The sequence below is a fragment of the Apaloderma vittatum genome, unplaced genomic scaffold, assembly GCF_000703405.1.
Source record: "Apaloderma vittatum isolate BGI_N311 unplaced genomic scaffold, ASM70340v1 scaffold19447, whole genome shotgun sequence".
Taxonomy (NCBI): domain Eukaryota; kingdom Metazoa; phylum Chordata; class Aves; order Trogoniformes; family Trogonidae; genus Apaloderma; species Apaloderma vittatum.
In genome coordinates, this window is record NW_009728110.1 from 47,491 (window position 1) to 63,785 (window position 16,295).

Sequence of the window (16,295 nt, forward strand, 5' to 3'; positions counted from 1 at the left end):
AGCAGGAGGAACCCAGCTCCAAGGAGACAAATAACTAACTTATGTATCTGTCTGTATGTTCTTGTAAACTATATTGTTTTAAACTTATCAAGAGACAGTCAAACTAAGATATTTTTCAGAGCTTCTTATAAATTCAGAAAAATGGAGTGCTCTATTAATCACAATTACTTGTCTTCTGAGCGTCCCACAATTAAATTTGTGTTTGGAAGTGAAGAAATCGTTGTCTGACAGACAAAAGAGATGAAAGTCAGTATTGGTAGCAGCAAAAATAATTATAATAAATAGACATATTCTATATATTGAGTCACTGGTGAGTATAATCCCACAAATGAGTTCTTCCTGTAAGTCTGCTCACTGTTGGGTATTAAGTACTACTGTTTATCTACATGCAAGTCCCACAGTCTGGTTTAGTGATTTATTTCTGTCAGTAAAATTTCAAATAACTTCCAGTCAAAAGCAGATTACCCACAACTACGCAATATAATACGTTACAGCAGATTTGCAATGTGTCTTCTTTGCCGGCCATGTAAGGTCATAGTGTTAGTATCAGAGTTATGATGTTGCTGCTTATTTGTACATCATCATTTGGACTATAACTCATTAAAATGTGGGTGTAGAAATATCTTGGGTCTCACTAGTATTTATGGTGTAAGTATTTCAGGTGCCTTTTTCATAATGCTGTGTGTATGAACAATATTAAAAGGATCTGATTTATGAAAGAAGCTTAATATATTGTAAGCATAGCTCAGGAGGCTTAATATAAAAAGCATCAAGTGGTGCTATTTACCTAATTATGTCCATGAATCTTAATTCCTAAATTATCATCCCCTTAGCTGAATTTATCTGCATCCACGAAGCTGGAGCCATGTTTCAGAATTTGACATATTATCCTTGAGTTTTGATTTAAAAAAATGATCATATTATCAGAGAGAGGTGGTTTTTTACCTCTGAAAAGCAATCTCACGTAGTATTTGTTGACTTTCAACATGGCTAATTGAACTGCGAAGTGGCCAAATGTCTACATGGCAATGAAGGTTTACTGTTATATCATTAATTCTTTATTCTATTTATAGGTTTTAATACCTTTAACGTGGCATATAAGTGTCCTGGAACAAAAATTTTGCGAGTTTACACTGATAGAGAGCTGTTCAGCAACAGTCTGATCTTGGCAACATGCCCCTGTCGAAGACTCTTTGCACAATCAAGTCACTTTCTGTGTCTTGTTATGTAAGATTTGGAGTCAATCTGTATATCCTGAATATATATATCTGTATATCCTGAATGCTGTACTGTAATCAACTTCCTTCTGCAACCTCACTTTGTAATTCTGGTGATACTATTCACACTAATGAGGAACATCAGCTCTTTCATAAGCTGGTGCTTTCTGCTTGAAAAATTCACTACAAAATTGTGGACATATGTAAGTTACAAAATTTGTCTGGTGCATATGTCAAGTGTTACACTGCAAAATCTTCAGTCCTTAATATATAAGCAGGTAGAGTTCTACACATGCAGTGTCAGCTCTAGGAAGAGTTTACCCCAGTGTGTAACCACTCCACCACTAACTACTTAAATAAACATGGGCTTCAGGGATTCATACCACTCCTGATTGAAACAGTATTGAGGAGTGGAAGCTGCTTGACATCTCTTAGAACTTTTGTAATTGCAAAATTAATCTCATCTGTTAGTCAGTTTGAATAAAAAGTGTTTGAGACTGCTAGGGTTTGAGTTCAAAGAAAAACTGTGGCTTGCCAAGGCAAGAAGTAGGTAATTAAAGCAATGTTTAGAGACACACTGTAAGCTACAAAATGAGACAATTTTAAGGCTAACATCTTCTAGACTGGAGAGGAAAGAAAGTAAAAATAAGCCAAGAATGCATTAATGCATGTCTCATTGAATTTCCTAACAGTTTCTGAGAGTTGTATAGTAACTGCAGTTATTATCAGAAAACTGACTGTAAGAGTCATGTTCTGACATTTTCAGTGTATTATGTGGCTGTGAGTTGCCACATGAAACTTGCTCAATTCACAAGTCAAAACAAGACTTTATTATAAGGCTAACAGTGCAACCGCAGTCCATTGCCTGAAAGTTGTCCACTGCTATTACTTCATACACCATCACCAAGAGGGATGACTTTGGACCAAGGGCTGCTATTACAGAAAGAACTAGGAGGGAAAACAGAATTTGCTTTGTAGTTCTGCAGTATATTGAGTCATTGGTGTTAATGGTAATGACTAGCTGTGTCTGAGAGTTTGGGAGATGTGACTCCAAAGACACATACTGTAGAAGCAGACTCATAAAGCAACAAGGTGCTGTTCTACAGGATTTTTTCGCCTTCAATTTATGTCAAGGTTTATGTATCAGGCTTACTATATATTGAATATTTATTATTGCAAACAGATATTGAGATGTTTTCTGAGCACATTAGGACTTAAATGTTCTCTAATAAATTGGGTTTTGTTTAAAGCTATGGTCTCCTGAACTATTGCTGAGGATACACGCCCATTATGAAAAAATGTCTTGGTTATACTAGCAGGTCTGCTAGAAAATATTGTTTCAGTTATTTGGAAATGAGTGCTACTGACATCAGTCTGATTTTTCTTCTTTTTTTATTTTGCTTTTTTTCTGGTTTTTTTGGCTTCCAGTACTTGTAGAGCAAAATTTCCCATCTTTGAAGTAGTTGATTCTGCATTACAGCTGATTTAAAAGTTCAAAGCGACACTCACCTATACAGCTAATATCCAAACAAATCTCTATTTCTTTAATTCTTCAGGACAGGAAAATTTCCATTCTGATTGTTCTCTTATGCAGCTGACATTGTTTAAAGGTCAAGTAGAAATACTCTCATCATGTGCAGTATTTTCACGACTGAGACAGGAGTGTAGTTGGAGGTCAGGGCTGAGCCAGCCCGGTGCCTTGCCGTTGGCATCAGGAGTAGCACCATCTGGTTGTCCCTCCCTCCCACCTCCCTTGTCCTCTCCCAAATCCATGCCTTACTCAGGCTGGGACGCACCCTCCCCGCTGCTGACTCCTGTGCTCATCTGACTGCACGGGAAACTGGAGTGACTAAAACACCTTTGCCTTTTTCACTGGGCGAGTTTTCGGTGCGGAGCCAGATCCTGGGGCGCTTGGAGGAGCACTGAAGCCCAGCAAAGGCAGCAGCGGCAGGGCCCCACACCTGGGAGGAAGAGGAGGTGAGGAAGAAGCAGGACTTCCTATTTTAGTGGCAGCCAGCTGGCAACTGACTTAGTTGGGTCACATCTCTATACCTTACGAAATGACCCAGTTAGTTTGGGGGTTTTCATGGTGTAAAACTACATAAACATTTAAGAAAACAACAGAGTTAATGCCTGAATTTCTGCAGTTACTGTGCTGGAACAGAGCTGGAGTAACCCCTTTGATTTTAGGATGGTTTTTCCACATTCACAGCTGTGTAAATTGGTGACACTCTCCAAAATGATTTATGAAAGCTTTATGGTTTTGGAGTAACTTTAGTTAGTGTTAGCTGCAGGGTTTGGGGTTTTGGTTTTTTTAATGAATTCAGGAGAGAGATTATTTATCATGCCCTATAAATGGTAGCATGTCCTTTAAAAGAAGTGTTTGAAAAGAGTTTTCTGAAGATGTTTTTGCTAACACTTTGGAGTTTAAAAAGCGCGCGTCTCAAAATTTTGCAGGTGCTTCTAAGTCTCTAAGTACTACCTGTGGATCAAGAGGGTCTGTGTGTTCATAATTCCTGTTCGGTCCCCATGTGTTGCCTGATCTAGTTGAGAGGTGACATCCCTGGGGGTAGGGAGGCTGGATTAAAAATTATCTCTAAGGTTCCTTCCAGCCTAGGCCATTCTATGATCTTATAATACATACTTCTAGGGTCAGTAGTAAAAACTATATTTATATTCCTTCTAGCTAATATCACATTCCGAGAATAATGGCTGAACTGCAATCATAGAAAGATGACAATAAGAAAAGGCCCTCGTGCTAGGCAAGAAAAGATACTGCCAAGGATTAAGTGGCTTTTATTCAAGGAATAAATTTACCCCTCATATTTTGATGACTGAAAACTCTTGATATGAGGCATTGTAAAATGTGTAAACATTCAAATAAAATTAACTGCATGGACATGATCTACTGCAGGATTATATTTCTGTGGTCTTAATTGCCTTGAGAAAAGTAATAGTAATGAAAAATGCAGTTTAGAATCAAGTCTGTTGAAGGCATTTGACAAAGAACACCTCTCTAGCATTTTTTCTGCTCTCATAGCAGCATATTTCAATACAAACCTGTGAGATAAAATACTGTACATTTATAGTTGCATGTTTACTTCATTAATCCTGGGAGGCCTGGGTATGGTGACTCAGAAGAACCTTTTGGAACATTCTGACTCCCTAATCTACTAGAAATAGACACAGGAGAGGAGTCAAATCGATTCTGTCATTACATGTTTTAGAGGCGGAGTTTTTATGCTTTTATTAATCTACATTTAGGCTATATGTTCTTCTCTTATCTAAAGCTCTCTGTGGTAACAGCAGATTTCTTCTAAACCACCGGTAGACGTCACCACCATGTCCTTCACTAGGCGAGCACTCTTCCAAGAAGCATGAACATCAAATAAATTAAAAGTATTTAGCATAAGATTTGAAGGGAAAAAATGGAGAACAAACCATTGTTGTGACTTCATTTTTCACAAAATTCTACATCATCCTAAGAAAATACCTTTGCTAATACATTTGTTGGAGGTTTTTGCTTACATTTTTTAGTTAACTCAGTCAACCACATCTCCAGCCATATACTCAGTGTCTGTTCCACTGTGGATGCTTTCATTGCTGCTTGTTTGTAGCTTATAAAATCCAGTTTTATGTTAAGTAGGTGGGTTGCTGATTTGCCAGCATGCCATTCTGGATCGAGCATTTATGAATTGTTTTTAAGCACCAAAGCGGACAATGAAAGCTTTATATCAATTCCCCAATTAGCAGTAATCATTCTTGTTAAACTTTGGTAAAGAGCTGCAGTATGCAATGAATGTAAAGTATTCATTCCTGAGCTGTTTCTTTTTTTTTTCCCCCTGCATTTCTACATTTTGTCAAATAGTCTTATGCTGCTTGTTATTTCTGTTCATATTGCAGATTGAGAATGTTGATGTCTGCCTCAGCTTCCTGGCAGCCAGAGGCGTAAATGTGCAAGGTCTTTCTGCAGAAGGTAAGAGAAACAGATCATCAGAACAAATAATAGGATTTTTTTCCCCGATAATTGATTTTCTTAATGCAAATTATTTACACCTAAATACCAAGCTCAGCTGTCCCAAAGATCATGCAAAGCATATTAGTGATAGCAAATGAGAGAGAAGTTTAGATTTCTTTTGAATTTTATCTTGAGATTGAACTAATAAATTCAATGTTTATGAAGCCTGAGAGATATAAAAATAATATTTTTTTCAATCGTTTTAATCTTTTCATGTTACCACCCACGATATTATATAGGTACAGGGCTTCCCAAGCGTACTTTTAAACTTGTTTGTATGTGGGATTGTTATAACAAAAATGAGTATGAGAGTCTTGCTCAGTTAAGTAAACTCAGAGAAGATTATTTGTTTAAGCAAAGTTATTGTTAGTAGTAATGCTGTCAGGATGAGTCTGAAAATTATTGTATTCTTTTGATGTCATATATTAAGAGAAAGAATGAATGATCTTGTTGTTTATAGTCCTTTTTTGGTATATTAGTCACCTCAAGTTACTGCCTAATACAGCTACAACTAAGTTAATAAACGTATTAAATCAAAACCATTAAAATACCAATTATCTTAATTAGCATTTATTATTTGCCTTATTAATGTAAAATTAAGTCAAGAGGATACTTGAACTTGTAAATTAAGAAAAATGTATACAAAGATTTGTCCTGTAACTGAGTAGTTCTGCAAGGGGCTGTGCACCTTCAAAATCCTTCTGACTTCCATGACAGCTGAAGGCAACAGGTATTAACAAGACACAATGCTATATATTTGCTTTCCTCATAGCACAACAAAAAATATAGAGGGAAAAATAAATTTTTTCCAGAGATGGTAATTTCAATTGAATTTTAGAATATATTGAGAGAAAAAATTGTTAATGCTAACCACTGTTGTATTTTAAAATTAACTTGGAATTATTATCTTTTACCATTTCCACCTTTCTAGTACCTTAGCAGAACTGTAACACAGCCTGTCCTCTGTATAGTATCCACTCACCTTGATTGTCTACTTATGGAAAGCTCCTTAACTGATTTAAAAACACATCTGCATATACTGTAGATATGTTGATGCATGAGAACACAGAATAGTTACATGTTACCATTCATCTCACAGCTGTTTAGAACTTGAATTTTTTAGTGCAGCCTACTTTTACCTGCATATGAAATAACAATCAAATGTGTGTAGAGCATCAGTTTATTTCATGAGAATGCTTCATTGTTTAATACCATGACACAGCAGATGACACTTTGTTTCTGTACCTTGTCAAATCAAAATCTGAATGCATTATGTAATACAGTAATTTATTCATAACTTTTTTTTGGAAAACCATTTTTTTTTGCTAGAATATAAGCTTCAGATATGTGGCACTAAGTTCAAATTCTACTAAATCAATAATACTACACAGTGTTAAATGTAAGGACTGTTTTTTTAAGCTTTCAACAATCTTTAAAATAGAATTTTAATAAGGCAGACCTTGAGTACTGAAGTAAAATTAGTTATGCTGTTTTGCATTTGGTCATGTATCTACTTTAAATCTGCTAATATGTTTGTAATTAATTTAGTTCAGAGTATCACAAAAGTGAGATTTGCTTAAATATACCATTTTAAAAAATCTGTAATCCTGCATATTACAATTTTCTTGAGGAGAAGTTGAGAAAAACAGGCACTTTTTTGTCATAAAATTGTCAAGTTACCTTTATAAGGTTTTGTCAGCACTTTTGTGTTTAAAATCAATTAAGTTTAGAAACCGTCAGTCTGTTTCTTGTCACTGCTGGGTCATTTATTAATGATCAGGCAGTTTCTGGAACAGTAAACTATAAGCCTAACAAGACTGAAGATTTCACAACCAGTTTCCTACCTCATTTTGGCACTTGAGCAAGGAGGTCTAGATCAAAAGTAATTTTCAGATCTTGAGTGCAGAATCTCTACTGGAGAACCCAAATGACAAATAAGCCAGTTGCTACAAAGAGAAACATTCCCCTTCTTCTCCCTAATAGTGTTTAGTACATATTAGAACTTCCTGTTTTTTTTCTGTTTGAGAGACATTTTCCAACTTGTTTAAACCAGGAAAGAAAAAGAAATTCAAAACTGGAAAACAGTCTTCTTTAGAAATAGCAGAAAATATCGTCTAACACGAAAAAGAGTGTAATTTTAAGATAAAAAATGCTGAGTGGGATTTAAGAAAGGGTTCTTTTTCTGAACGTTAAGTGATGCAAAATTGTAAGATTAAATAAACTGGTATCACATACAGAAAAACTTTTAGAATCAGAACAGCTTAAAGAGGAATAGTTATGTGTTTTCTTGTGGGTTTTTTAAAGATATTTTTAAATGTAAGTTTTCTATGTTCCTTGGTAATGATCTTCCTTGAAACCAATGTGACTGCAAAAGTCACAGCTGCTTAAAAAGTTTTCTATTTCTGAGAAAGTTTTTCAGTGTATCTCTTGCGCCTCCAGGGGAATCACAGATCCTGCAGAATCTTTACAGGGACGATGACAAAGTATGGATAGTTAGAACAAACTTTCATTTTGCAAAGAATATTCAAGTGTCCAGGATTGTGTTTGCTTTTGAAGAACAGGTTGAGAGTGAAAGGGCTCCGGTGTTTGCTAGCTTGTTAATATTTGTACTAACATTTCACCTAATCCTATTGAAAGAAAATACGTATGATTTAAAGGACATGAATATGACAGTCATTATGTATAAATTCTGCTTTTAAAATTATACTGAGAAAGGCTGTGTAGCACATACAGCTCAGTATTTAGATCTGCAGCGAAAGCAAAAAGATTGCAGTGTTGCATGTTATAGCTTTTTAACCAAAATGATATAGACCTAATGAAAACCTTTCACAAGAAGTTTAATGCCAAAGAAAATTAACAATGAGGTTAGGAACAGACCTAAGTGCTGCAGATAATTTCATTAAAGCCTCTTGAGGCTTCTTTTTTGGACACAAAGATCCTTTATGAGCAAAGAATAACATTATCCTTCTAAAATCTTCATCTCAGACTGGAGAAGGGCTATGAAAGGAATGGGAGACGTGAGGATGCTGCTGTGGCTCACCAGAATTTCATATGGGTAGCTATTTTAGCCTCATGTGAAAGCTGTAGTTTTGAAGTCTTCATTAATCAATAGTAGCAGTGTAAAAAAATTCAAAGATGTAATTATGAACCTTACAATCACTCCTTTGAATAGATATTTTCCATTAATCTCCTTCTCTAATGTTTTTTTAAAACTTATTGTGAGTGGATGTATGCTCATCCACAAGACTGTTACCATCTCCTCATTCTGATTTATCTGGAACTCACTGTTTACTCCCAGTGTGCACACAATTTGTCCCAAAAGCAAGAAGAATAATTGAAAGCCATGGGGTAGACTGGATATGTACCTAAGGCCAGAAAGAATTCAGATTTTTCTGAATGCCCCTCTGCTTACTGAGAATATTGATACTGTACTGAGGAAGAGGTGTTTGGTCTACTTTATGGCCATGCATATGTGACCCATCAATGTCCCCTGATATTAGAGAGAGATGAAGAGATGCAAGGTATAAACATTGCATAGCTATAGGTATGTACAGAGATATTTTATTATAAAAAATTTACAAAACGGAAATCTAAAACCACAGTATTTTTCACTTCTTTGTCTTTTTTTTTTCTTTTTAATAGAAATAAGGAATGGAAATTTGAAAGCCATTTTAGGGCTGTTTTTCAGTTTGTCTCGGTACAAACAGCAGCAACATCATCAGCAACAGTACTACCAGTCTTTGGTGGAGCTACAACAGCAAGTCCCTTCACCTCCAGCTGAGAGCAGCCAGTCCAAAACACACCAAGATATGCAGTCGAGGTAGGTTAAAAAATTAATTTTCTCAGGTGTAGAAGCTTTTTATTTTTCTGTTGAAAAAAATACAAGTTTTTGCAGAAAAATTAGGCTACTTTCAAAATACAAAAGACTGTTTTTTCCTTTTTTTCTTAGCTATTTTTGCAATCGATATAGGAAAATATTAAGTGCTTGTTTGGTATTGAGCTTGCATATCTTGGGAGTAAACCTAGAATGGGAGCAGAGAACATTCTCAGTTAAATTTAATTCAAATTTCAATTAATTTTGAGATATTCTTTCATTTTGTTACTGAGAGTACTGCCCTTTGTAAAATAGAAGACAGCACACCATAGGGTTAATACACTGGTTATTTTCATGTTTTCCTCACCTACCCAGTTCGACATCAAAATGAACAGTTTCAAATTAGCAAAATACATGAAGGCACAATTAACAATTTAATTTGTTATAAACTCTTTGCATCCCCATCCTTTCTGGGTTTGAGTACTTAATTCTATTTGAATGTTTTTTGAAAGGGGAAAGAAATGTCCTTAATCTAGTTGGGTTTTTTAAGTGGTCATTTTATTATTTAGTTTTAGGAAAGCAAAGCCCTCAAGAGAATCTTTAATTGCTGAATTATATTCCTTTCAGACTGAAGCTGAAAACATTATTTTGAGAAGGTAAATGAAAGCATATTAGCAACATATACTTTATTGAGGAAGTTAAAAAAAAAGCCATTCACATCTAGGACTATGTAAAGTGTAGTTCTTAATGCAGGGGTTTAGATATTGCTGTGTTGTGTTTAATACTTTGATTTATTATTTGCTTGTTTAAGTATTTTTGCGTATTTACTGAATAATTATCTGTCTAGAATGTGATAAATCAATGATCTTAGATGAATTACAAATATCAGACTATGGTAATGAAACTTTGGGGTTTGAGTCTATTCATATCTAAATTACACTTTCATGTTTATAATAAACATATTTCTCTGTCAGTTGAAGAAACTTTTTACACTTCAGCCCAGTAGAAATCTTTATCTTGAAACTCGGAATGAAGTTAAATCATATAGGAAAATGTAAAAATATGTTTATAAGAAAGTGGTGCTAATGCCATTTTATCTACTTCATTTTATTAAATAAAAAAGATACACTTGTGCTTGCCTTGAGCATTAGAGTTTGAAATGCATTTTTTTCTCTGCTACTGAAAATTAATATCTTTTAATGCTTTCTCCGCGAAGTTTAGTATTAACATATAATCAAGAGACCTGTGGTGTGATCCTAGAAGAGTTTGCCACTCAACATTTTCTGAAATCAAACTTCTGCTTTCTGAAGGATATTTAATACTGCATAAGAGGCAATAACATATTGTTATTAAGAAATTAAATGTTTTTTCCTATCATAAGGAAGACATTTTGAACATAGGTCTAGAAGTGTCCGCTGCTTTAATCAGCAGAATTAAAGGCTTAGCCAGCTTCATTGGTTTTTGTTTATAATTTAGTAAAAGAACTGAAACATTTCCTGCTTTTCTAATTTATCCATGGTCAATTTTCAATTGAAAAATAGTTACTGTGTTCCTTTATAGGTCACCACTATTGCAACGAATTCTATTTGTCAAAAAAAGCTTGGGGCAAAGCAGTTGTTTACTATTTGGAAGCCAGCAATTTCACACTAGTCCTTTGTCTGTTCAGGAATGACAGGCAAAGAGAGGATGAATTTTTTATAAAGCTTTCTATTCATTATAATTCCCCAAGATCTCATGGTCCTTCAGTGCCTTTTTCTCCTTTTCTACTTTGCTACATTTGAATATACTTCATTACAAGGAAAGGCAACCATTCCATGTCAAGAACCCTGGCATTCATACCTTTGTAAAGTGACAGCTATGGCTGGTTTAACAGAATTTCGTTTTCCATCAGTGTGTTTAGACCTTCTACAGTAATGCTGGAAGTTTAAAATAATTTCATTCTTTGATTAAATTTCTATTCATGACTATGTTTCAACTGCAAAATGTTTCTATGTAAATAGTAATTACACCAAGATTGATACCATCACTTTTATTTCCTATGTGTAAACAGAAAACAAGTATTTTTCTGTTTGCTTTCGCATATACAGAAGTTTGATGTTTGTCACCATACACTTCTCTACTGCTGGAGAGAATATGATTTTCTCTATCCATAGATTTTTTATTAAAGCCTTTAAGGACAGAGAAAGGTCCCTACTTCTAAGAGCTTTCTTCTTCATGGAAGTTTTCTGTCCTCTGTTGCAAATAAATCTTGTATTCTGAGCTGCTAGCAAAACAAGGAGCTCCAGGACTTAGAAACAAATTATTTTATAACACTAATTGAATTTGTTGCTGTTTTGAAGTAATATTAGTAAATTAGCGTAAAATATCCCCTTCCAAGAAAAATTACTGCATCTGAAAAACAGGTTTTCCACAAATTGATGGGCATATGCCCAATATATACAAGTATACATTGATATGAAATCTCTGTGATGGACTTAGCAACATTTATTTCATAGCAGTCATTTAATTTAATTTTTTTTCCATCAAAACAAATATTTTTTGAAAGGGATTCAGCTTTTTATTTTTAAGCTGTTATTGAGTAAATAAAAGCTTCCATTTAGACAGAAGCCAAAATACAAAATTAAAAAAGAAAAGACGCCTTCAATGGGATTCCTCTTGCCTCTTGCTTAACTTTTGCCGTCTGAAATGTGGGCAGGCAGTTTATATGACTCCCAAGGATGATTTCTTTCCTGGTAACTGTGTCTCAGCATTACATGACTGACTGACTTACAGGGAAGAAGTTCATGATTTAGAAAGTCCTAAGGAACTCATAGGGCTGCTCCATGGACACTTGAAACACTTGATACCTTTAACATTTTTTGGCAAAAAGTAGTTTCATACAGGTATTTAAACCTTCCTCTTTCGTTGAACGAAGAGTATTGAACAGTGGTAAAATCTGAGGTGTATAATAATGTCACATTCTTCACCTTTTTTGTGTGAAATTATTAAATCAAGAGATAATCTAACTACTATCAATAACAGAGTAATTTTTCTTTTTTCTAAAGTAGTGGTGCTAAACAAAGCTATTTATCCTTTCATAGTGGCTGCTAATCTTTAAGGCAGCTTATTATTACGCATTTATTGTGCAACTATATCTCACTTTATTATCCTGTTGTGGTTTTGAATATGCTTTTTAAAATTCTTAGACTTTCTGGTTTGTAACATTTTATACTGTGAAAAGGGATGGATGACAGGGAGAAGCCTTATGCCAGCAAGTTATTCATGATATATATGTTGGAAAAATTATTCAGCAAATGCACATGACATGTGATTTTTAATTAGTTTGGTCTGTGGTCCTTTATTATCTAGAAATAGATTTTGGGGGGGGTTGAGAGGAACACAAAAAATTATATTATTAGTGGCAACTGAATGGCACATTTTCTATATTCAGCAAAAGCAAAACTCCTCAAAACTATATATAAAGGTGTCTTTTTGAGGCACTGTATACATTTAAGTGCATTTCATATGTATGTGGTTTTATGTGTGCAAACGTTAGCAAAACTTACACACTGAACAAGAGGAACGCTTTTTAGGGACTTTGTAGTTTTCTAAAATGTTCAGTAAGCAATTACATTTCATGTCATAATTTAAGTTTTTGAAGCTATATCTTAATATTTGCAATTGCTTTAGGCTAGATTATTCTATTGGAAAATTTATCTTTTCTGTTGCTTTCAGCAAAGGAATAGTAAGCATATTGCTTAATTTCAACCTGATTTCTAAGGAGGTAAAAAGCCGCTGTGTGCACTTTATTAAACAAGTATGTAAAGGTGATGGTCTCTGCTGTTTCTGAGAGAAATATAGATTATGTACATGGGAAAGGGAGATACCTCTGAGAAGTCACACAGAAGACAGTCAGGATACAGAATTGGTAGCATTCAGGCCCTGCTGAAGACCAAGGAAGTTTTGTTCTTATCTATACAGAGCTAGTGTCTCGCTCTCCTAACTTGAGAGTGGTCCTGGTAGTGATGACAATGATGGTACTCAGATCCTAATTTCCAGGCTTGCAGGTCTGTGATCATTACTGGGTTTGAGCCTGTTCTGTATGCCACTGAAGCCAACCTACCTCAGTATCAAACTCAGTGAGACAGCATTTGGTCCCTTTGACAATAAACGCTCAAACAGATGCAAAAGATGACATTAGGACTCTACAGTTTTCATAGCCAGGTTGTTTTGGAACAGAAGCCTTATAATTAGAATACCGTGAGACTGACAAGATTAGGTTTGTGCAGAAATGGGCAAGTCAGGAGACTAATTCAGGCTAGTTGTTCTTGAGTGACTACGTAATTGGTGTCTCCTGTGGGAAACATCACATATCAGGAATATATTTAAACTGTTTTCTGGAGAAGGCTCTCACCGCTTAGCGTAAAGTTTGCATGGAAGAATAATAAATTTTCTATGGTGGGCTCCTAACCAAGTTTTAAAAAATTGGTCAGTGTGGCAATATTTTTAACATTCCTAATAGCATATAATCTGTCCTTAACCAAGTTCAGAATTGTGACAATTGTACACACAGAAGGGGAGTGAGATTCTGCATGTGAAAAAGTATAATTGGCCTATCTAATTCTAGGGCCAACAGCAACATTTCAAATTTATTGTAAAAAGAATGAAGGAAGTTGATTTACTGTAAGTGAAACTTCCTTGCAAGGAATATGCTTTATTTATGGAAGATTATAATTTTTTGCCACTAAGTATAAAATCTGTTTGAATTATTTAGGCGATTAGTGGAAAAAAATCTATGCTAAAAAAGAAATAGTAACCTAAGGGAGAGAATGCTTTTAGATGTGATTTATGATTTATTTTTATCATCAAATTTCCTATACTCTTGTATGACTAACTGTGGGAATTGAATACTTGAAAATGTGAGGTAGGTACTTCACTCTTTACTTACGACTTTGTTGCAGCTTTGAGATTTAGTTAAAAAAATGCAGTGCTGGTGGCCTTATTTATATCTGTCAGTACAGATAGATGACAACAATGGTTACATTATATTCTTATGCTTCGCTTTGCTAGTGGATTCCATTATCACAGCAATACATCTAAACTTTCTGCAGTGATGATCTTTCAACCACCCAGATACTAAGAGAAAACACATGTGGATGAAAGAAGTTCTGTCTCATTTATGGATTAGGCAGTAACTGGTTTCAGTAAGCTGTCAGCAAAATTCCCCGAGACTGACAAACTATTTTATCACGTACAGGAATGATGAGCACAGCTTGAGGTCCAGATGGGTTTTGTTAAATTTGTTATATTAAAAGAGCACCCTGGTTTTCTTAGGCGTATAAACAAAGTTAGGTAGCTGATTTCTACAGGCAGTTGGATACATAACGACTGCAAGGGACTAGGTTTCGTGTTGCCTCCTGCTCAGAAGTGCTAGGGAAAAAATGAAGCATATTGGACATGCAGCTTGTGCTGTATGAAATACAGTAATGAAAATGTAGTGGTAATGATTATGAATTTAAACAGATCCATGCCAGAAAACTGGTAATCTGTACGCCAATCTTGGTTACTCCACTCTCAATTTAGAAAAAAAGTCTTTGCTTCAGTGTTCTTGAGGTTTCAGATATAACCTTAACAGTCTAAATCATGTGCATTGCACTGACATAGGCTAAAAAATGGAATGTGTACATAGTAGTGTGTCTTCCTTGGTTAATGGAAAGGAAAGCGATGAACCAAGTCTCTTTGCTGTCCTTAGCTCTTGTCATTGCTGGTCACTAAGTTTCAGTGAAGGGAAACTGCTACGTAATTCTGTTTTTTCCCTCTGTGGAATTGTTTAATGACTGTAAAGAAAAATTAGGAAAAACCTTATTTCTTCTTTCTATTTTCTGGTAAGAATCTAAGCAAACAAACTTCTCTAAGTCTGAGCTGATGTACTTTTATGCTTCTGGGAGATAACACAGAATGAATTCCTTAGTGCGACTGTATGAGGATCTGCAGCAGCTGACTTTCAAATGGACCTTAGGGATTTAATTTTACTGTAACTGAGCTATCTTTCTATGTTGAAAATCAGCTTTGGCCCTATTTTGTTCCTCTCCTCAAAGATGCAATCATTACGGTCCTCATGGTTCCCCACAAAAGGAATTTAAGGAAGGAACTTCTTTCATCTTCATTGTCCTGAAGGCCAAGTAACTCAAGTATATAATGTCTTTGTGCACCAATTAAATCACTTAACTGTGTAACTAAGCAAATAGATGATATTTAATAGTGATGAGCTGCATAAATTAGAAAAGAGATTTGTTCCTGTGAAAAGCACTATATAGGTCATCAGGAGAAGTGGCTTTTCCTGCATGTCGTTTGTTTACCTCACATAGCTATGAAATTAATTCACACATTTGATATAACTGTCATTACATGCTGGGAATTACTGCTGTTTCAGAAGCTTTCTAGGCTGAGATATAATAGATTAAGAGATCATTGTAAAAAAATACACCTTCACAGCCTCCTACATATTAATATTGCTGCCACAGTTTCATTAGCGATTTACTTATTTTTCCCTAAAAATCACCCTAATGGCTATATTTTGAAACAGCATGCAAAAATCCATCAGCACTATTTGAAGTTTCAGAATACATACTTCTGTTTCATTTAAGTGACTTAGAGATTACTATGCATACAAGTATGGTGCAACTATGGTGGAAAGAGACTAACCTTTCTAATCTCTACAACGAAAAGTCAGAACAATGCAATAGCAAGAACATATTTGTTACATATTTTTTCCCTGTAGCCCATCCTCTCTGAGATAAGATATCTAATAATATTTCTTAAGCTTAAAATAAAGGGGTAAAAAGGTATTTCGAAGCAGACTTCCACTTTCTAAAACACATGGTCTTTTCTATAGCTCTAATATAACATGTACTAGACTGAAAATATAAAAATGAAAATTATAAAGTGTTTTATAGCCTCTCAATAGCTTTTAAGAATTTTTAAAAACCTTTTCATCACCTCTTTAGCCATTTCACTGCCAGCCTCTCAGAAACTTCTTACATCTTTCACCTTCTTACTTTATTCTGTGGGCTGGATCCTGAAAAAATTGTCCTTTACTGGTTGGTACCTGCCTTTGTGTGCTATTTAGTATGTTCTACAGTTCTTCCTCTCTGCAAGGTACCTGATGTTAGTCTGAAAAATTTCTTTAGGAAGCTGTGACATGTAGTTACACTGCTACCCTTTTAGCTCTGCCATCTGCTCAAGAATGATAATTATTTCTCTGCCT

At 34.9% G+C, this 16,295-nt stretch overlaps 1 protein-coding gene across 1 annotated transcript in view; it reads left to right on the forward strand.

Annotated features, from left to right (window-relative positions):
* Positions 1–16,295, forward strand: part of LOC104277356 (neuron navigator 3-like) — a gene marked incomplete at both ends in the record, with an annotated part of 45,666 nt that overhangs the window by 20,261 nt on the left and 9,110 nt on the right. The window contains 2 exons of the mRNA XM_009873967.1: positions 5,121–5,193; positions 8,878–9,055. Of these exons, the coding sequence (XP_009872269.1) occupies positions 5,121–5,193; positions 8,878–9,055 (251 nt within the window). The remainder of the gene's footprint in view (positions 1–5,120; positions 5,194–8,877; positions 9,056–16,295) is intronic.